This window comes from Anopheles coluzzii, chromosome 3 (genome assembly GCF_943734685.1).
Source record: "Anopheles coluzzii chromosome 3, AcolN3, whole genome shotgun sequence".
Classification (NCBI taxonomy): Eukaryota; Metazoa; Arthropoda; class Insecta; order Diptera; family Culicidae; genus Anopheles; species Anopheles coluzzii.
This window is the reverse complement of record NC_064671.1, coordinates 70,787,273-70,808,491: the sequence shown is the minus strand read 5'-3', so window position 1 is coordinate 70,808,491 and position 21,219 is coordinate 70,787,273. Positions and strand designations below refer to the sequence as shown.

At 45.7% G+C, this 21,219-nt stretch overlaps 2 protein-coding genes across 11 annotated transcripts in view; one reads left to right on the top strand and one right to left on the bottom strand.

The window, feature by feature from the left end:
• The first annotated feature begins 43 nt into the window (after positions 1–43).
• On the top strand, positions 44–6,733 carry LOC120956803 (uncharacterized). Of its 5 annotated transcripts, none has more exons than XM_040378544.2 (6): positions 44–462; positions 3,304–3,436; positions 3,497–3,643; positions 3,726–3,952; positions 4,036–4,146; positions 5,677–6,733. In XM_040378544.2, exons 1-6 carry the CDS (start codon positions 288–290, stop codon positions 5,727–5,729), a joined length of 846 nt encoding a protein of 281 aa, XP_040234478.2. In that variant the 5' UTR covers positions 44–287; the 3' UTR covers positions 5,730–6,733. The 5 variants fall into 5 exon arrangements, with proteins under 5 accessions (XP_040234478.2, XP_040234479.2, XP_040234480.1 ...); XM_040378546.2 differs by lacking the exon at positions 44–462 and adding an exon at positions 482–1,020; XM_040378548.2 differs by lacking the exon at positions 44–462 and adding an exon at positions 1,855–3,044.
• Positions 6,469–21,219, bottom strand: part of LOC120956800 (uncharacterized) — a 28,635-nt gene continuing 13,884 nt past the window's right edge. For 3 of the 6 annotated variants that reach the window (XM_040378538.2, XM_040378537.2, XM_049610311.1), the window contains exons 3-7: positions 15,412–15,496; positions 9,672–9,935; positions 9,125–9,269; positions 8,395–9,046; positions 6,469–8,264 (exon numbers count right to left, since the gene is read on the bottom strand). In XM_040378538.2, the coding sequence (XP_040234472.2) occupies positions 7,942–8,264; positions 8,395–9,046; positions 9,125–9,269; positions 9,672–9,935; positions 15,412–15,496 (1,469 nt within the window). In that variant the 3' untranslated portion in view covers positions 6,469–7,941. The remainder of the gene's footprint in view (positions 8,265–8,394; positions 9,047–9,124; positions 9,270–9,671; positions 9,936–15,411; positions 15,497–21,219) is intronic. The other 3 variants (XM_040378539.2, XM_040378540.2, XM_040378541.2) reach the window with 3 other exon arrangements.

The following is a 21,219-nucleotide window of genomic DNA, read 5'->3' as shown; positions in this document are numbered from 1 at the left end:
GGTCTCCCATGATGCAACCGTTTTGACAGGTCTGTCACAAGTGTACACAAAAGCCGCGCGGCAGCTGCAAAAATACGAGCACGCCTGTATGTGTGTGCGTGTGTGTTGGTGTGATTCTGCGTAATTTTCTGCTTCTGTTTTCGGCACTCGCACATACAAAGGGTAAAGAGCAGCTCGTTCGCCCGAAGTGGCAAATTTGGTGGTGCAAATTCGGTCAGTGCAAAAACATCATCGACACCGGCAAGCCGGCCGAACGCTAGAGCGGACCGCGTGGAAATTTCCACCTGATGTTACTTAACAACGTTCTGTGTCGGAGTGCTTCTGCTGCTGCTGCTGCTGCTACGACGACAAGACGGTTTTGTGTGACCGGGAACCGCTCTGCATCACCCTCCCAAAGGACTGTTTTCCTCTGTCTGCCAAACGTCCAGCGTCAGCACAATCTACAACAGTATTTAGCCAAAGGTAAATAGGAGGAGGTGTAAGCTTAAGGCCTAACTTCTCTTCTGCTTCTTCCGGACGAAAGCAAAACCCGGAAGTGCTGCGGGAAGGCACGTCACATTCCCACACATGCGGTTTCGAATGGCATGGTGACCGGGAGAGCTTGCTTTTGTTTAAGTCTATAACGCGACCCATACGACCACACGGAGTGTAACCTTGTGCCAAAATAGGAAGCATAAAAAACCGCAAAACGGTTCTACCTCGCAGCAAACGGCCTTCGGTGTCGCGGTTCCATTACTATCACCCGTAGCTAAATTGTACATTTAAGCCAATTTGTAAGCGTTGTAAGCGTCCGGTGCATACGATTAACACTGAGAGAGGAGGGAACACAGTGGCAACAGGCAATCATTACGGCGGCTGTGTGAGATTAGAAGCGCTAAGCTTAACGTTAGGAATCGCACGACTAATCATCCAGCAGCAACATTCCTGACCTGTTGTGACTAACCCAACCTTGTGTGCTGCATCATCACCTGGCCTAATACTCCTTCAACATGCTTACACTAACCGTCTTGATTGCAAGGGGTGAGTAATGTCCTTGCAAAACCCCCTCTCCGTAGCCCTTCGAACCACTCTGCTCGTCTAAATGGAATGCCTCTAGTCGTTGTTTTAGTTAGTCGCATATTAAACTTATGATTTGCTTTTTTTTACAGAAACACGCACTGTAGAACATGCCAGAAGCGCACTCACTCACTCACTCTTCTTCCATCGCAATCTCGATGCGCGAACAACACGCCATGTGGCCCTAATAGTAGTTTGTCGAAGGAAGGGAAGGTTCAGATCCTTCTTCACTTGGTCTGTTGCAAAGAAAAGCGTACGAAAACAATCCACCCTCTGAGGTTGGGCGAAACAATGAACAATGCAAACGCGGCTGCTGCTGCTGCTGCAGTCTGGGAGAGAGAAAGCCGACCCTACCAAAACATGAACCTTGATTTTAGTCACTCGCTGCTGGCGAGCGAATTTCTTCCATTGGCAAAGCATCACGCCGGTTCCCACACGCCCTTCCCCGGTTCCCTTCCCTCCTGGCCGAACTGGTCGTGTGTGCCGTATAAAGAAACATGGGTGCGTTCTTGTTTTAATAACTGCGAATAGTCGCGATGTGCGTACTATTAATAGATGCGTGCACGTTGCCAACAGCGCTCTGGTTTCGCGAATTGCGGGCAAAATATATGAGACGTACAGTGCGAGGATGGGCCAGATCTGTCTCGGGTGTGAAGGTAACGAAGCCAATTGAACGATGGAAACCTTAACCGCTCCATGATGCGACGCTATAAATCGCTGGTTCTAAATGCAAATGCGGGGCGTTTCTGCCTTCATTCCTGAAATCCTATTTTAGGTGTAGGTTTAAAAATGCATCGATCGGCGGTGCGCTTCAGGACCAACCAAAAAAGCCCATTTAAATTTAACAATTGTGTACGATGTTGTAATTAGCAGTGGATCGAATTTACGTTCGTTTGATGTTAGAACGATGACGTCTAGCAGCGAGGTTTGACAATGCTCTGCCGTCATTAAGGGTGCCACTACTGGTTGGCCTATATGCGCGATGCGAATCGAATCGTACACACAAACTCCGACCGGGGCTAATAATACAGAACCCGATCCCCTTTTGCCGTTGGCGCAAGATGTCGCAGCTCGGTTGGCTTAGCTAGTTTTCCGCCATTTCCTCACCACGTGATGATTAATATTCCCTTTTAGATGTGCATGAGGATGCCACATACACAACCAAACCGAGCGGCCTGCTGAGAAAGGAAATTGACGGTCCCCTTAGCAACCGGAGAGTAGCGAGCAAGGCAAAAATCTGGTCGCCGAGGAAAAGTCTGTTTTTGTGCGAAATGGCAGCGGAAAGATCGACGATCCTCTTGCGCGACCGTTGCGCCTGCGCCCACGCCACAGTGCCGAACGGGAACGGTATACCCCCTTTGCGCATGGGCAGAATCCGTTGGGCGAAAAACCCTTAACCGAAGTAGCGCCCGAACGTCCCCCGATTGCCAGGGAATGAGGTTTGAATGAGAATATCTTCTCGTACCCGAACCGTCCCGAACTCAGTCCATATCCATACGCTGCTGGATCAAGAACCCGGGAGGACCGGAGAGCGTATCTACTGCGCCATTTCAACACTGTACACGCGGTCGCGGACACGTCGACCTTGTCAGCCGGACGACGACGACGACGACGACGGTGATTGTGTAAAAATTCCTTAAACGGGGACTTTATTCGTATCAGCTTTCTTTTCCAACGGTCCCCTCCCTCAACCCCGCAACTGATTGCGCCGTCGTTGTGGTGGGTGCCGGAGAAGAAAAATAAGTATTTTTTGTGTGCTTCGCGGGTTGTTTTGCATTTGAGCGAACAGAAAAGGATCGCGAGGAAAATTGTGTGAGTCACAGTTGTTTGCTCCTCCTGAGTGGACCGGCCAGATCGCCATTGGTGATAGTAAATAAAGGTCGCGTTATAGTTCGAATTATTGCGTGTTGGAACGGATATCCCATTTCGGAGGGTTTAATTAGTGTGCTAAGGGGAAAGAAGGAAGAGTACAGGAGTGCTGCGTGCTGGTAGGTAGGTTGGTTTGATGGACATTCGCTTTGATTAGTTGCCAGCTTTTTGCATGATTGTTTGCTGTATCAATTAATAGTCGATTTGAAGGTGTGTTGGCACATTGAACTGTTCGCGTAGACAAAGTATTTAAAGTAGTATCCCGCGGGAGACTGCTGTAGTAGCTACTTGGACGTGTTATCGGAATCGTTTACGGTGCAGCATCTGGAACTAATCCATTTGTACGGTTTATTCTCTTGTATCGGCGATATTGAGCAGCATTTTCAAGCCTTAACGGAAAGATGGTAAAGCAAGGACCGCGTCCGCTCGTTATCTGTGGCCCGTCGGGCTCGGGCAAGAGCACACTGCTGAAGAAGCTGTTCAAGGAGTTTCCCGATACGTTCGGCTTCAGGTAAGTTAGAAAGCAAACTCATGAGAAAAAAGAAGCTTATTAATTTTTTGCACATTTTAGCGTGTCCCATACCACGCGCAAACCGCGCCCGGGCGAGGAAAATGGCGTACATTATCACTTCGTCTCGGTCGAGGAAATGCAGGGCGCCATCGAGAAGGGCGAGTTTATCGAGACGGCGGTATTTAGTGGCAATATGTACGGAACTAGGTAAGCAAAATTCTTCCCACCCCGCGTTTTATTACATCCAAGACACGTTGGTTTAACCTCAACATCATCGGCTATTGCGCAGCAAAAAGGCGGTAGAGAACGTACAGCACCAGGGCAAGGTGTGCGTGCTGGACATTGAGATCGAGGGCGTGAAACAGATCCGCAACTCGGACCGGTTAAATCCGCTGCTGGTGTTTGTGAATCCGCCCTCGATCGAGGAGCTGGAGCGCCGATTGCGTGGCCGCCAGACGGAAACGGAGGAAAGCCTGCAGAAGCGGCTCAATACCGCGCGTAAAGAAATTGAGTATGGTAAGTTTGGACGGTGGCGTCACCGCTCCGGAGCATCACAGAAATCAATATATTTCATTGCTCGTTGGGTCGTTGATTTTTAGGCACGGAAGCGGGCAATTTCGATGTGGTGGTGCAGAACAACAACCTGAAGCAGGCGTACGAGGATCTGCGCAACTTTATCGTCCGCGAGCTGGAAACGCAGCAAGGCCAAGGTATCAATGTTAGCTTGAACCGTGTGTTTGACGAGTGAATTGTGTCTTGGGACCCTGTTCCGTTCCGACGTTTCGTGTGCACTCCACTCCGATTCCGACAAAGCAACCCTATAATGACCAACCCCTCCCCGGAACATAACCAACTCCCCACCCATCCGTTGTGTGCTGACAACTGAGTTGGTTTTTGATGCTTGATCACTACTAACACGCGTGAAATTCTACTTCTTTTTTGTATAAAAGAAAGTGAACGTATAATTGTTTAGTATTGCCGCCATAGCGAAACCCAAACATGACCCCTTCCGACAAACCACACGGTATTGAAACCGGTGCTATGTGCTAGCAATTATCAACTTACAAACCTATTGGGCAAAAACCCCCAGATCACCTGTTACCAATGTGCATCTCTCTCTCTACAATTTTCCAATTCGCTTAAGAATCTAGTTACGTTAGAGTGCAAACGTCCAATAATTGGCAACTTTACAAACACTCCACTAAGAAACGGTACATTTATATACACACTACCCACCAATTACGATTACATACTGCAGGTGTCTGCCAAAGGTGCAGCATTTTCGAGTTGTTTTTTTTACACATTTAAACGCTTGAGTAAGAAGTTTTGAATCGAATCTTTGGTTCATTTTGGATGCATAATAGGTACGAAGGAGAAGGCTTTTTTTCTTCTTTACAATCAACTAAATACTGGTACGAGTTGAAAATCAAAGAAATCGGTAATCAATCGATATGCCAAGCAGGTACACACCAAGTATAGAAACATAACTAATCAAAAACATAGTAAGGTTAAGGGCATATTGATACACACAGCAGTAAAATTAAGCACATTCCAGTGTCAAAGATATGTATTTTTTCCATAAGCAAGACGAAACATTTAAAAAGTGTTAGTTAGAGTGACTCTCCTTAGCGCGTAAAGAAAGTTGTGACAAAACAAACAAAGATTGTGAAACACATGGAAACGCATTCAAAGCAATCAACAAAGAATCATATCCAAACGAAAAACAACTACGTTTTCCACTACCTTTCTCCAGGCGCCGTAAAGTAAAAGAAAAAAAAACGGTCAAATTATTGCAATGAACGTAAACAAAACATTCCCCGCGTAAAGATGACGGTTGTGTACTACTACGATTATTGGTTAAGGTTTACAGATTGGATTACACAGGAAAATTTAGAACTTAATTGAACCATTTTGCAACCGACACGATGTGAAGTTTGTCGATGGAAGTTTGTGTGTGTGTGTGCTAATACGCGATCCTCTTGTTACCCCACGTCCTTATGCATGAGTGAATGAAGGTGTGTATGCAGCTGTGTGCAGTGTGTTTGATAGTTTCAGACGAGCTCTACTAATGTTCGATCTATTAGGTGGAGTTCGATTCTCACCCGAATGATCGATGGCTGTGCGTGTTGTGGCTAACCCGATTGGTTGACCGTGTTTGATAAAACGGCTTTTTTTATTTCAAGAAAAAACAAACTTCACTAATGAAAATCGTTTTCCGTTTTTCCCCTTACTTCTTTTAGATGTATTTTTTGTCACGTCACTGGTTAGCAACTACAAACCTTTCGAGGTTTAATGCGGCACTTTTGAACACCTTTCGCCAGTGCCGGTGCCCTAATTCTCGACCACAAACGGTTTGGATGAGGGGTGAAAAGAAGATTCCTGAAAACAAGTTTTAACTTGTATTTTACTTTCAACCTTTCATTTTCATCTTTTTAATATACAAATGAGCCCATTTTTGTATCGATCTTTCCCCGAGCGGGGAGTAGATTGGGAACAATTAGGAAAAGCACTAGCCATGTGAGACGGACTGCATATAGAGCATAGAAAATGATTTCTTTCTCCCACAAACACACAAACAGTCGCGCATTGTAGCGTCGTACGCAATTCCAGCTTGTTGTGCAGTTGTGCTTTTTTCTGTCGCCTCGTGTAGAGCCACCGTTGCTTTTTTTTCATTAGGTAAACGGAAATGATGTTAGATTTTAAGAACGTAACGGCGCGTTTCTATCCCTTCCACCCGCTCGCTACCTGCCACAACAAGTACGCCCCATTTCATCCTAGCTGGATGGGAAAGAAAGGCTACCGACCCCATTTCTATCAACGCAAATGCGCAATGCTTTTTATGTGTAGAGTTTTTGTTTTTGTATGCTCCCGTCGCCTTTTAGCAATGTCCATTTTTTATATAAGCAAAGTATACCAACCATAACATATACCGGGTGTTGGACACGATTAATCCTCAATCAAGAAACAGAGTTAGTTTCCAGCGAGATTGGCGTCTGCGCAACTTTCTGTGTAGTTCATTCAACGTATTTGCCAAAAAAAAAAAACAAAAAAGGGAAAATATTTAATTAGAATTCACAAGAGGAAACTACCAAAAACCAAACAATGTTAGAACCACGATGTTTATAAAACTTACAGCGCTTTAATAGAAGCAAAAGAAGGGAGGGAGAGTATATGAATTGGTTAAAAGAAAGCGTGCGTGCACTACCACTGCATCTGTTGTAGCGCAATTTGGTTGATGTATACCTCTGTTGTTTAGAATGAGATTAATTGAAATATATAAACACACTAATTCACAAATAGCGTGTAGTGTATGAAATCGTAAGGTGTGGAAAAAGCACGATTCTTATTGAGAAAGAACAATTTGTTTAATTTTAAGATCTTTTCATTTTCGTTGTACGTTTGCGCCTACCTGCATTTACGAAAAAAGGTCCATTTCTTTCAAACATTTGTTAATAAAAGACCTAGCAACACGTGCATTAGTTCAGTTATATCATTTTTATTTTTGAACCGTTTAGAGAAAAACAAAATGTTTGTATAAATTATCATGTAAAAGCGGGAAAATTTTGAGTTGATTTTAGCAATACTACATCTTTTTGAATCATTGGTGATTAGAGAAGAACGCCTAAAATATACATCTGTTGTCGTTGTTCAGTTGAAATGATTTGTAAACAAATTAATAAGAATTAGTCATCTCACGACAGCACGAAGAGATATCGTAGTCGATTTGCTCAACAGTTCGGTTTCTGTTTTATTATTATTAACGTTACGCTACGCACTGTTACGTTGCATTACAAGGACGTGCAGCACACGGAGCTACCTTAAACATTAAAATATGCTTTTCGTTGCGCACACTCCTTCATCAAATCTTTCGAATCGTCAACTCTTTCTGCTACTTAACTTTCTGCTTTCCCTAGCTGGTTAGAGTTACGAAAAGCGAAAACAATCTTAATACGGCTGCATTTAAGTAAGGAACACGTTCACATTTTGCTTAGCTTTGGCGCAACTTGGTTGCATTCCCTAGTAGTTCCCGATGCCAGTTTGTTTGTTTTATTTAGTTTTTTTTTGCAATGTGATGCCAAAGAGCGATAAAATGAAGTTTTCTTAAATGTATACGCAATCCTTTGGACACCTGTTAGAGTTTGCTACAGCGGACGTCTATCTAGCCTAGAGCTAGAGATGCCGAGCATTCCCGGCTGTCCATATGGACGCGCTTCCATGATGATTATATGGCAACATTACATTTATTGCGTAAGGCATGTTCGTTTATTATTGTTAGGTCGATTTATCGGGCGTAAAGTAAAAGTCCTGTTTATAATTTAATGTATTTTCCAGAAGCAATGAAAGCCATTTACTGCCTTTTGACTTTTTTTAAACTACTCTCCGAATATGTCTCACCGCGAATACTCTTCTACAAAAAAAAAAGAAATACTTCGAGCTCTCCCTCCCTCTATCTCTATCGCTATCTTGGTGGACGGTTTATTTAACCCACCTTTACTAGTGCCCCCTTACCCATAACCTCGACGACGTTGACTGCTACTGCCCGGGATCGGGGTCGGTTTGTAGCAGAACGGCCGCATCGTGTTGTTCCACTGACCGTCGTTACAGCCGAAGAAGGTGGCCGGTTGCAGATGCGCCGGGACATGGAAGCCCTCATTACACGTCACCTGACAGGCGGTTCCGTTAGGCACGGACAGCTCATTGCTAGCGCCACCACCCTCGTTCTCTTTCAGATCGCAGGCAAAGCGCCCATTTTCCGGCGGAATATCAAGCTGACAGTCACCCGCCATGTTGGACGCATTGCTATCGGCCGCATAATCGTCGGACACATCTGATTGGGGGAGAAGAGACATGTATTTATTTATGTTTAGAGAGACTGCTGGCTATATTCGCATCTTAAAATTTAGAAGATACAAAATATTGAGAAAGAATGTTGGCTTTATTCGATCGAAATCCCTTACCATTAAATATACAGTACGGTTCCTCTCCTTCCCACAGTTCATTCTCGCCACATTCGACGTACGAGTTTGGCCGGCTCAGGTAGCCCCCGCTGCGACAGTGGAACGTGCACCGCGAGCCCCAGATGTTTTCCAGGCTGCAGCTAACCTTGAGGTCACGGTTTTTCGGTTTGTACCGTTTGCACTGCTTCACGATTACGCGGTAGCGCAGATCGCACGTCAGTACCGTGCTGCCCGTCTGTTTGCTGACCACCTTCGCCATGAAGCTGTACGGTGGGCCGTTCGAGTGCGGCAGAATGAAGTTCATCCGGGGGCCGAACAGTGTTTCCAGCTCGTACAGTTCCTTGGAAATTGGGCGCCCGTTGCAGGTGGACAGGCATGGTGGTTCAATCAGCACACCGTCCAGGCCTTTGCGGGCGATCGCCGTCCGTTCCGGCGGGCAGCTTATGCAAAGATCACCAACCGTTGTCGACTTTGGGTGCAGTGGTGAGCCGTGATTGCGTCTGTAGCCACCAGAGCCACCGCTACCACCTCCACCTGCACCACCACCACCACCTCCAGATACCAAGTGACCGGGAGCCTTAACGCGATGATGGTAACCCTGTGGTGGGCGTCCATTTTTTCGCTTCATTGAGGGAGCGCGATGTCGATTTACCTGGAAGAGATGTGATCGATACGGGCGATAAATCAACTCCCCGTCCTTGAGAAGGTCTCACAGAACCACCTCACTTACCGTCGAGTCGGCTCTGTTCAGGTACGTTAACGTTCGGTTCTGATCCGGCGCCAGAAATGCATGTGATCCCATCTCGAGCGTTATGGAGCCTTGCTGGAGGTTCTTGTACACCATCGGCTGTTGCTGTCTAGTCGATGAAACTCTGCTAGAGGTGGAGGAGGAAGGCGAGATATGGTTAGTCAACCGGGACTAGTTAGTCAAGTGCACGAACAGAGTGTCCCCGTCTTTTCCCCCCACTATACACATTTATCTATAACATTGAAGGCACGCACATGTACAGGCAACAACGGGGCATGAAGGGCATAAACGATTCTACCGCGACAGCTGACTGCTTAGGCGGAATGATTGCGTGATAAGCGTTCGTTTGTACTGCAGATGCAAATCGATAAATCGATACAACTACCGCGCGAACTTCTCCTTCTGGTGTGTCGCGTGTGTCTGATGACTTGTTGAATTTTGTAGTGTTTTTTAATTATTAACTTTGTACAACTTTTTACAGGGAGAATCGTGCCAAATGGGTGGGAGAGGGAGATGAAAACTTGCTTACCGATCGATCGATTTGCTATGGTGTCTATGAGTGCTAGCGGCTACTACTTGATCGCCGGTTCCGCCGGTGTTACTGCGCCCGCTACGAACAACTCCCGTGTGGTGTATGCGACGCGGCCGTATGTTTCGCCGTCTCGACGTGGTGCTGCTGCTACTCCCTCTACCCGGTACGGATGTTGCTAGTGGCGTCGGTCCACTCCATAGCGGCACCACCATACCGTTTGTTTGCGAACCGGCGGTGCGTTTGGTGAGCGTACTGGCGGTTCTGTTGAAGTGGAAATCGAGCAAGATACTTGGTACCGTCGGTGGGAGGGCTGAACGAGTATGTATGCGTGTGTGTGTATATGAAAAAAAGGAGTGGATCTTCTCATGTGTGTGTGTATATGTCGATCAAGCTCTCGAGAGGAACATCAAAGGATTCGTCACTAACAAATGGTGGGAAAGACGGCGGTCCGCCGTGTGTCAAGTGGCACTATTGGCCATCATCTTAATCTTGTCTCGTTGAAATATGTTTTTAACAGGCGCGTGCATTAAAACTGCACAACTGTTAGATATTCTGCACACACACGGTCATATGTGCATATGCGCAATATGTGCGCAAGTAAACGCAGATTGAAGTGAAACTGCGTCGCTGGGCGATATGTGGCACTGTGTGGCTTCCTCTTGGAGGAAGGGGCTTTGGATTAATAAGCATCGAGTTACCGTGTTCACGTTCACTTATCTAATCTCACCCGGCGAGGTGCCACATCGAGTATTTATGTATCCGAGGCGATCGTGTCCGGCCCTGGGAGCCTCATAACTCAGCCTGACGTGCAACACTAAACGCTTGCGTTAAAGAGAGATGCGGGCAATATCGTTGCAATAATGCTACTTAATGCATTACAAAAACACTGTACTGTATGAAGTAAACGGCTTGTATAATTAAGTTAAAGACAGCTTCACATTGTAGCGCATGATAGCGATGATCAGTCGCACACACTGGTTATTGTTTGTTAGTACGCTTGTAAAAACGGGGATGATCCGATGGTCTATTAAGTAGACGCACTAGCTTTTACAAAGGTAGACAAGTTTAATTCTTATTCGATGAAATTGTATAGTAGTACCGTGACTCCTGAATAAAAAAAAATTGGATAGTAAGAAATATTATGCCAAGAAGAAGAATGACTCAAAAAATGCTAAATTTTGATCGAGGTATCAGTCTGTCAGGTCCGTTTTCCAAATTGAAGATGCCCTATATTGGACATTACGAAAGCAATTCCATACCGTTCTCATCCCATCAAGGATGGGTATTTAAAAATAACAATCTCTGTCTGCCGCCAGAAACGATCTCGTTTCAGCTCGTTACCGATCATTCAGAGACGCTAATATCCATTCTTCATTGGTTTCAATTATGATATTAGCAATCTTTATCTCCCACCAACTGTTTTTTTTTATTAGCATGCAACTGTGTTAGACACGATCAGGCTGAACAAATAATTCGCTTGCAAATGATTGTAATTACACACCAGACACACCACGCACGCAGACGAAGCAACACTCGGAAACAGGTGGTGTGGTCTGGTTTGGCGATGAATCAGAAGATGAACCGCGATCCCCGATCTCGGGGCGCGTCTACAGCCACGTACGCAATGATCTCTAAATGCGCGCAGGACGTGAAGCAGGACGTCAAAACAAAAACAGAAACACGGATAATTGCACCCCTTCTTCCTTTGCACGGGTTTGCGGGAGAAGTTGATCGGTTAATAATTCCCATGCTCCCGCCTCTCATCCCCAAATCATGTTGATGCAGCTTCTGGGCAACTTCCGAAGAGGCGCGGCGCGGTAGAAGTGCATAATTTGGTTTTATTTCCCGCATTTTCTTCGCATCATCATCACGGGGAGGGGAAAATCTTCGTTGGAGGTCCGTTTCCTGAGGGTTCTAGCGTTCTCGGGGTGTAACCAAGTGTATCCGGGCCGGTTTTTGTGGGTCAGCAATGTGGAAATACTATAACGTACGTCCGACGTCCTTACTTCCACCCAGTTTCGGCCGAATACCGCGGTTGTATCATCTGCTCAGCGGCCAGCGGGGAGACACTTGGGGATTTGCAACCGGTATGGCGAATTCTCTTCATCAATCATTCCACCCTTTGCCGACTGACTGGTCGGGGATGATTGACGTTGGCGAAGACTAAATGTTTGTTTACCGCTGGCGGACGGGGAATTAGCACGCAACAGCGCGCCACACACACACACAATGTGGAGGAGCAGAAGGAGTGCAAGTGCAACTGCAAGTGGTGTGGGAAGAATGTTTGCATTTGGATGTGTTCGTGTGCGTGTGCATGTGGGGGTGGATTATTTGTCATCGGGCAGATAAATTGGTTTATTTAGCGATCAATGTCTAGGATTGATGACTATGCAAATTGAGATGCCGTGGCCTTACTCTGGTGGCTTTGGAGGAGAGTGAGAGTTATAGAGAGACGGCATGTGACTTGGCAAATTGCACGCCATCGTCGGTATTAAGTCTTGTAGTTTCGGATTGTCAATGTCGTTAGGACTTATCGTGTTATGACTGTCCAATTAGGGCAATCAGAGCTCAAGAAATGGCGAAAGTATGTAGTGTACACTTAAAAGCATCCGCTGAAACTAGCAATACACGCCGGAAGTCGTTGATCGATTACGGTTAAAAGAGGCAAAACCGTATTTCAATCGATGTGTCTGTGTGCCTGTAATCGGCACACTAATTGACATATCATCTGCTAATCTAATCGAAGTGCTTTTTCCATCGCTTGTTCGTTTTTGCAGCGACTACACGAGCCCTGCCTGTAGCGTAATAATACCTCGCGGGATGCATAAATTGAAAATGCACATTTATCTTGCACCGAGTTGGCTGCCCGGTGCTGCCCAGAAAGGCAAAAGCGACAAAGGTATGAAGGCATTTACATGTGCGAGTGAATTGAAAAATGGAAAAATGGAGTTTTTGTGTGTGCCTGCCTCTTTTCCATTATTGCAGTTGGCTACTGGTTCCTTTTCCAAGTCCGGTTGTCTGTGCTAAGGCATGCTAAAAGGTGGTACTATTCCACTGATTAGGGTCAGTCGATAAAGATGTTTTACTACCCATTATGTGATCGTTAGCGAGCACAGTAGTTTGCCCTTTCTTCCATTCCAGAGTTATTAACACCATGCCACCATGCATTCTTGTTACTAAAAGGGCTCTACGGCACTTTCGTTGCCACCTTCTGATGATTGCGAATTTCCACCCACCAGGGATTAGTACCTTTTGATTGAACTAATAACTCACGGTGGGTGAATTCGCTGCGGTTCCAGCAGCTGTAACGATCGACCCGCTCCATGTAGCTTATTTTATCCGGAAGGCTTAAATGGCAGCAAGTCTGCAAGGGAGTTGGGCTTAGCGTTCGGTTGGTGCAACCGGCTGCCAGCTCGGGCAGTTACAAATGAAACGGAATATAAACGGCTAGATAAATCCAATGGTCAATAGCAATGTCAATTAATTAATTTTTCACCTCTTGTTCCCTCGCGTAGGGTTTTACTTCTGTTCTGTGCTGGAACATGGTAGTGCCCCGCCGAACGCTCGAACACGCGTCAAGCCGTCGTCACACAACATTGGCGAATGGAACTCCCGCTAGACTGGACAGGGCAGCAGGCTACCCTTGGATCTTGGCACACACACAGACATTGAGGGGTAAGTGAATTAGAAAATTTACATACTCGCGCCGGTACACTTGTGCGCGCAAGCAAGTAACAGCTTTGATCGTTACGGAATGGAAGCGACCGCCTTCCCTCGACGGTAGCGAGATTGATCTGTTCTGTCGTTTGGTGTTGTTGTTGTTGTTGCGGAAAGAGTTGCTCGAAGATCGCTGGAGCCACCGGGATGCAATAAAGGGTCGAGCGACTTTCGGACGAATCGGTTTTTAAATTGCTAGCGCAGTTTTATTAGGTTATCGGAGGCCGCATTCGAATGTTGATTTGCTACAGCGAATGTAGTAAAGCATTCCTTTTAATTGCAATGCTAATACAGCTGTACTGTAGAGCGATCAATGTAATAAAGCCATATGTTAGTAGAAGCGATAACTTCATTAAGTCACCTTCTGATCCTCGGAGAATGCCTTAAGGTCTCCACATTAAACCGCGATTGGAAAATTGATACCTCTCGGCAAACGCTCTCGGAACACAGTTTTATTGGTTGAAATGTTTGAAATAACTCTCCCCGTTTTTTTTTTTGCTCAACAGGCATCTTTGGCACCCAATCGAAGCGACAGTTATGATCGCAGGTTTTATTAAAATATGCAACGCTCTATTCAAACGACAATTCAAAATGGTAAGATATGAATTCTGTTGCCGTTTTCTGTTTCGTCTACCTTCGCTTATCATGCCTGATTCGATTTTAGCACTCCAGCAAATGAGATTGGAATGCAAACGCTGACCCTAGATTCGCACGGTGACTTCGTTAGCTATTCATTTGGAGTCAGTTTTGGCCCTGGTTTTCTCACCAGAAAGGATGGGCTTTGAAAAATGTCTTTTTAAATGGTTTGCATTTCATCGCCACACGGAGGAAAAAATAGAAACCTTCGCCTCTTTGTATTTCTTCGGCACAGTAGGGAGCCTTCAGTTTTGGGCTAAATGAGTGGAACGAAACTGAATTCTGCAGCATCATTAGGCAGACAAATAGTGTTGGTGAATGGGGTTTTGCATGTGTGCAGGCGCTACCTGTGTCCTGCCGGAGCGCCGCTGAGTCGAGTGAGTGTTTAATCCTATTAGCAGCAGAGCAGATGCAAATTGACGTGGTCTATAGCAGTTTGGGTTTGTGGTGCTCCACTCTCTCAGCAGGTTATTATCACCCACAGCCAGAGACCTCCGGCACCTTGTTTTTATCGATCGCGTTATGCACCATGGGGCGAGATTTTTCACCAACGCCAATCTGTTTATTAATTAAGCAATCTTTAAAACGCGTCTGGAGGCGAGTGGACATTGCAACAAAAACGCAAATGTGTGGCTTGAAAAGACCCAATATGGGATTATTAATTCGGGGGAAAACAGGGGGAAAAGTGGCATATTATTAGCGTAGCACAACGGCCGAACAAACAGGAAAATGATCTCGTTCGGAAACTAATATGTAATAAAACCAAATTCTTCGGAGTTGATTCTACGCTGCGAGCAAAACTTGTGAAGAGTAGCGAGAGAGAGCGCGCACCCTCTGGACCTCCTGGGGTCATACAACTTATGCATGCTTGTTCCAACATTCTGCCCCGCTGTGCCCGTTTAACCATTAGGTGGTTGGCAATAGCGTTAGTCGCTACCAAAATGCTCGATCGTTTGGATCTTCCATATGGGACACCTCATTAAAAATTTTCTCCAAGGTTTTTCGGGTTTTGAGGAACGTAATATGATGCGGGTTGGAGCTGTGTGTCCGCCAAATACTGGGGACTCCTAGCGTGCACTTGCTCGTCTATAAATCAAACAAAATAGTTGTGCGTTCTTGCGCTGAAACACAGGGATCGTAGCAACTGCATGCCATTCGCAAATCCTGTTCGATTCGGTCGGTCGGTCGTCGTCGTCGTCGTCGTAATACTGCACCCGTTTGCGAGCGTCATGATTAAAAGCGTTTGATAAGAGAGAAGGCATGCATACAGCCGCTATAAAAGATGCAGATCGACTAACGTTGAACACACACACACTAACACACGCACAAGTTTGTATACAAGATGCAGCAGCAGAAGGAAGGAGAAAAAAACACTAAAGCAAACCTGTTAGTTGTTCCATCGGATGCATTCGATGCAGTTGGCTCGATACTGTAACTTCTCTGGTGGCCCATTGCAGCAGGTAGCGAGGCTGTGTGAACATGAAAAGAAAAAAGGAGAGAGAGAAAGAAGGGAAATTATATAAAAACGTGACAAAATACTAACAAAATCCAAAATCCTATTACCCATGTTTTCATTTACGGTGTAAGGAAGCGGAGGAAAAATTAATCCAAAACACCACCCTTGATTGGGAAGAGAAATTTCACACACCAGCGCCTCTCGGGTCAATTATTAATGACGCTACGGTTGTGTTATTTAGCTTATTCGGTCAATTATTTATGATTTGTACACGCTTGGCGGTGTGGAAGTTTAGCATTATAAATCAGCCGCCAAAATTGCATTCCATTCGCCAACGAAAAGGAGCTCAGGAACGAACCGCAACGGCAACGGAGCGATCCTGTAAGACACTGTGGTGGCATCGTGAGGGCAAAAATCTTGACTAATGTGGCATAAGCGAACGAGAACAGATGTGATCATTAGCTTGCAAACATGTATCCTACTTGTCATGGTGCTTTGGCGCTTTTGAATCATAATTAAAATTAAGTTTAACATGAACACACAAGAGTTGGGGTTTGGAAGGCATTGAATGATCGTTAAAAGCCAGAATTACATTGTACCACTTCCAAAGACTACAAGAAACATAAATAATACGCCCCCAGGGTTCCAGGGTGTAAGTTTATTCAAATTGAGCGTTGTAATCGCAGCGTAATTGAAAGACGGTAACACTGTTGTAACCGATAAACGGGCTCTCAAGCCGCTTGCCAAGCGTGATCATACCTCCAGAACGCAGTCAATCGACCGATCCGATGCTTCTTACCGATAAGGTAGCAATCAGGCTAAGAAGCTGTCAACAAATTGAATAATTATCGGTGACATTAATCTTTTCGACCCGCCGTCGCTGGCGCACTGTTGCACGGTGCCCCTGCGGTGTGATCTTTCCATCTAATGGTAGATAGTTTCTTCACGCCGGCTAATGTCACACCTTCATAAATCAAGGTATGATTATCTGCGCTAGAGGATCGCTGGAACATATTTATATGCATGAGGCATTTTTAACGCGTCATAATGCTCCAAAAAAAAACGGCTGTGATGGAGCAAAATCAAGAGTTTTTTTTGCTGCACACCACAAAAGAACGATAAAAAACTCGCTCCGATTGTTTCGAGACAAGTTTCTGGGCGAAAAGAAGAGGATCAAAACGAAAGATAAGTAATGAAGTGCATTTTCTGCAACTGATGTGCAGTTTTGGACGTTCCAAGTTTCGGTTAATTAAGCTGATAGGAGTTTATTGAAAGGCTTGATCGCGATCGCTGCATCACGCTTCGGGTTTCTTTTGGAGCTACTGTTGTTCATTCAGGGAAGAACGTTAGAAGAACCATCTCGTTAGCGCCATCGTTGTGAGAGAATCGATAATGGAAGCGGAGATTTAAGAGCTTTTAAGAGTTTTTGGAACAGGGATCCCAACGCTGAATGATCCGGCTTGTTATTCCCGTTCTGCTGTTGTGGAGAACAACAAGGGAAAGAGAATGTCCTGAAGGGGTTACGGCAAAGTACCATCCGAAAATGGAAGGGCGATAAATAATACGCTTCCAAATGTAGCACATTGACCGATTTTAATGCAGAAAGAGAGACCGGTTCTTCGATCGCTCTTTGGCTGGGATCCACTTGTTCTTGCCTGTGTATTTGTGCCTTTCAGGGGCATTCATTGATCATTGGTCTTTGTTTTAAGATTCTAACGATCCTCATTGATCGATCATGATAACTTCTTAGACCGTAACTAAATACTTGAAAACTTTTTCAATGAGCATACGATCCTCACTTGCCTGGTAGGAGCTGGTGCATCTATCAACTAGATCACCTGATCCACCCCTCTCGGAAAGCATTGAACTCGTAGGTGTATCAATGAAACTAACCATGCAAATTCCATCATTGTCCTATTTTTAGGTCTTCCTGTACCATGTGGAGGATCCGATTTCTTCCGGTGGAGAAATGATGCACGTCACCACACCCCGCTCCCTGACGTCAGCTCGGTCCGATAGTTTGAAGTGAAGCGGAAGCCGTGTGCGATCGTTCGCAAATTCTATTTGTTTATCAATCCCCCAGTGGGGAATTTGAAGAATGTGGAAAATGTCGAGGATATTTTATTTCGTTGATGGAATTCATAGGAATTTGCAAACCATTATTGAGGGGAGACATTGCACAGATGCAATGCTATGACGAAAGCACATACAAATTCGAGATATAGAACAAGATGATGACATCTACCAGAAAGTAACTGGTAGTAACAGTAATACCCTGCCCGAAACGCACACCGAATCTGTACGCTGTCGTCGCTAATTAATTCTTTCCCAAACGGTGACGATCCATTTCGGACGACGATCTCGGCCGCGAACCTTGAAGATCGTCTGTTGCTACCAGCAACTAATAGCACCGGGCAGTTATGAAGTGTTCACGCAGTATGGTCGACAGCCTGTAATCATCTGGTAGCTCCCCGGGCCACTAATTGGACGCTGCGTTCAAGACGGTGTCTGTTTTTGCCTGTTTGGTTCAGCAAAAAGTTCAACATGTCTGGTATGACTTGTCTATAAGGAAAAGACACCATCATTTTGAGGTACATCAGCTCCCAGTTGATACAACTTGATGTTGTGTGCTTTACCGATCCTGATGCACCACCTTTCCGCCAGGCGTAATGTACGCAGAACGACTTTGCGAGGGGGAAAACGGGCACCCGACTCAACTAGAGCGTCAAACCGTTTTTGGCAACCTGTCAAGACGTTCATTAGACGCACGTACGCAGCGTATCTGCATCTGCAACACAATATGTCATTTAATGTCCCGCTTTTTTTGCTGTACCCCTTTCTGACCTCTAACGCATACTGCATTCTGTAACGATTTAGCCCTGTCATCACCACCATCAACTTCGTTGGGGGCGTCTCCTCCAAATAAGTGTGTGGCGCCCCTCCTGGAACACGGAACAGGGGGATGGTAATTGGGATCTTTTGTGGTGTGTAAAGGCTTACAATTTCTGCACTCAACTCTGCCCGCCTAATTGAGGCTGTTCCGATCTGCAGCGATAGTTTGCAGATAGTTTCTGCTAGTTACAGGGTATGCTAATACATCGCAGCCAGTGGTCAGTGACGTGGCACAATTGAATCCCGAAGGCGATGCGATGCGTGTGGGCTGTAAATACTGCGAAGGGCGAAGGGTCCTCGTGGTTCAATCCAATCGAAGGTGGTTATGACCCGTTGGTGGTGATTGCGCGTACGCAGTGCAACGTGAACGGCTGCCCCGTTTGACAGTTGACACGAGTTGACTTACGACGCCAATGAACTGCTCGACTCTTGATGCTCTTCAAGGGACGCAAGCCGCAGTATAACGAGAGCACTTTTCTCACTTTCCAGTGCCAATTGGAGGTCAAGATATCTTGGCGACTGCAATGCACGGCTTCATCACTACGTCCGCTGTTGACGAAGTGCACTTTTCACACTCCATTAAAACAGGACGTGAAGGATATTATGGATATTATGTTGCGGTTCCTGTGCAAAACCGCGCGCCGACAGAGCACACGCGCAGTTGGTTGTTTACTGAGCCGTTTTACATTTTATTGCTCTTCGTAGACTTACCTTTGCTCTACCTCTCTACATTCAATATTGGTTTTACGAGCCCCGGTATGTGTATGTGTGTCTGTGTTTGCGATACCGACGAAGGAATTGGCCTTCGGTGTATGATTTATGGGCCCCTTTTTCACACGGAGCGTTTGTTGTGCAAAAACTGTCTTGATGTTTGCGTTTGTTTTCCAGGGATCGGCGCAGCCCGGCTCGGTCGCGGAACCGTTTAATAGGTTTCGCTGGGTGGCGGCGGTGGTTTGCAGCTACCATTCGGGGACCGTATTCCCCCGTGTGCGCTGCATCTCGCCGCAAGCTCGCAGCGGGTGGTGAATTAGTTTTTCTACCTTTCGAAGCACATTATAACCTTTCGGGGTGTAAGTTTAAACAAATCCTCTTTAACGCTTCTTGGCGCTCAGGCGCTCAGGCTTTATCGATTCCAACAGAATTTGCAAGCGATAAGTCAAATGTGCTCCAACGGTAAAGGCATAACCGATACCGGAGCAATCAAAACATTTCAACGGCTGAGACCATGAGAGCACGCTGTGTGTGTGCAAAAGATTAAAAGCCAATTTTTCTTGATTTTTCACGGGTTTGAAAACTATTAAGAACAAAGAGCTAAAAAGCCTTGTTCTTTATTGTTTTTCTGCGTTTTTTTGGCATTTTGCTCTCCATGTGTGGTGGTGGTTGGTGCAGAGTTTTGTGTGGCGGCAATGTCTTTATTTATGATGCGGGGAGCGCTATGGAAGTACTTGATTTATTGGCACAGTTTGTTCCAGTGCGGCTCCGCTTGTGTGTTTTGTTTGGCGGGGAACACATTTGCAACAAAAATTGTGTTTTTTCAATTTGTTTTACACTCTGATTTGTGTAATAGGTTTTTTTGGAGCACAAAATACGCGACTAAAAGCATTTTCTGGGATCGGGGAGGATATGGAACGATCATCGTGTCCCTATGCCGTCAGAACGGTGATCGTATCCTGCGTATGAAAGTAAATTTACGCTTGTTTATATAAAAATCTGATTTCAGAAGATTTCCGCCGGCCACTCGGTAATGAACGGCCTGTCTGGAAGCAGATGTCTGTCCACGCTTGTACAACATTCGTTTGACCAGAACACGCTTGAATGATCAGCCTGCCAATTCATGCCACACTGATGCCGATTTAGTAAATAAAACTTTCACCAAACCCATTAGCGATTAGTATTTTTAGCCGCATTGGCTGCGCGGGGAATTAATTGGTGCGGGTCTGCCGAATGATATGACATCTTGCGGTCACGTTAGGCACATTGCGCCGGGCAGGGCCGAGAAATCACACATCAAAACCCACATGCACAACCCGGGAAACAAATGGTCCAACACCTTAAAAACTTCATCACGTCGCTATCGCATCGTTGTTAGACGCCGGGTTAGGCGAATGATGGATGTTATGTTTTGACGATTTGCGCTCGGCGGTTAATCTTACATATTGCCGCTACGATCGCTACGGAGGCGGAGGCTAGAGTGTAATGTTTCCCACCGCTTTGCAGTAGCTTGCAGCAGGGAAGGCAGATAAAATCTCCGTCAGTCTGTTAAGTGAGAGAACGAGAGAACGGTTTTGTTAGCAGACGTCACGGTGTCTCGGTCTGGGGCCGCGGGGATAGTAGCGAGAAGGACATTAATTCATCCGATGGATGAATTCACTCGAGCAGAGTTTCGTTTTGGTCGTCTCATCTCGCGTAAGCGTGAGAGAAATAAAGGAAAAGATAAAAAGAAGCGTGCGTATCGACAGTCAGCCGCGCTAGTTTGACTGCAAAATGAGTTACACTTATTTATACGCTTGTTTTAAAGCGTTCACACTGTTTTTTGTGTGTGCGGCTTGTTGTGCAGATCGTTAGGCGACAGAAATGACTCCAACATGGTATTTTACGTCCTCAAAAATGCACCCCCAGAAAAAAACGTTTAACTAAATGTCAATCTCAACAGTTAGGAAGAAATAATGGAATTTGGTTTTTGGTCTTTGCGAGGACATCGAATGGCAATGGTCAGCGCGCGTTGTAAATCAATTGCAAGCCAGTGGAATGTTGTTTGTTTTCTACTTGCAGGACTTGTCATTCCGTGTGCATCAAAATTGCAGCTCAAAGTGAATTATTTCTTTGCCTGTTTGTTTGGCCTTT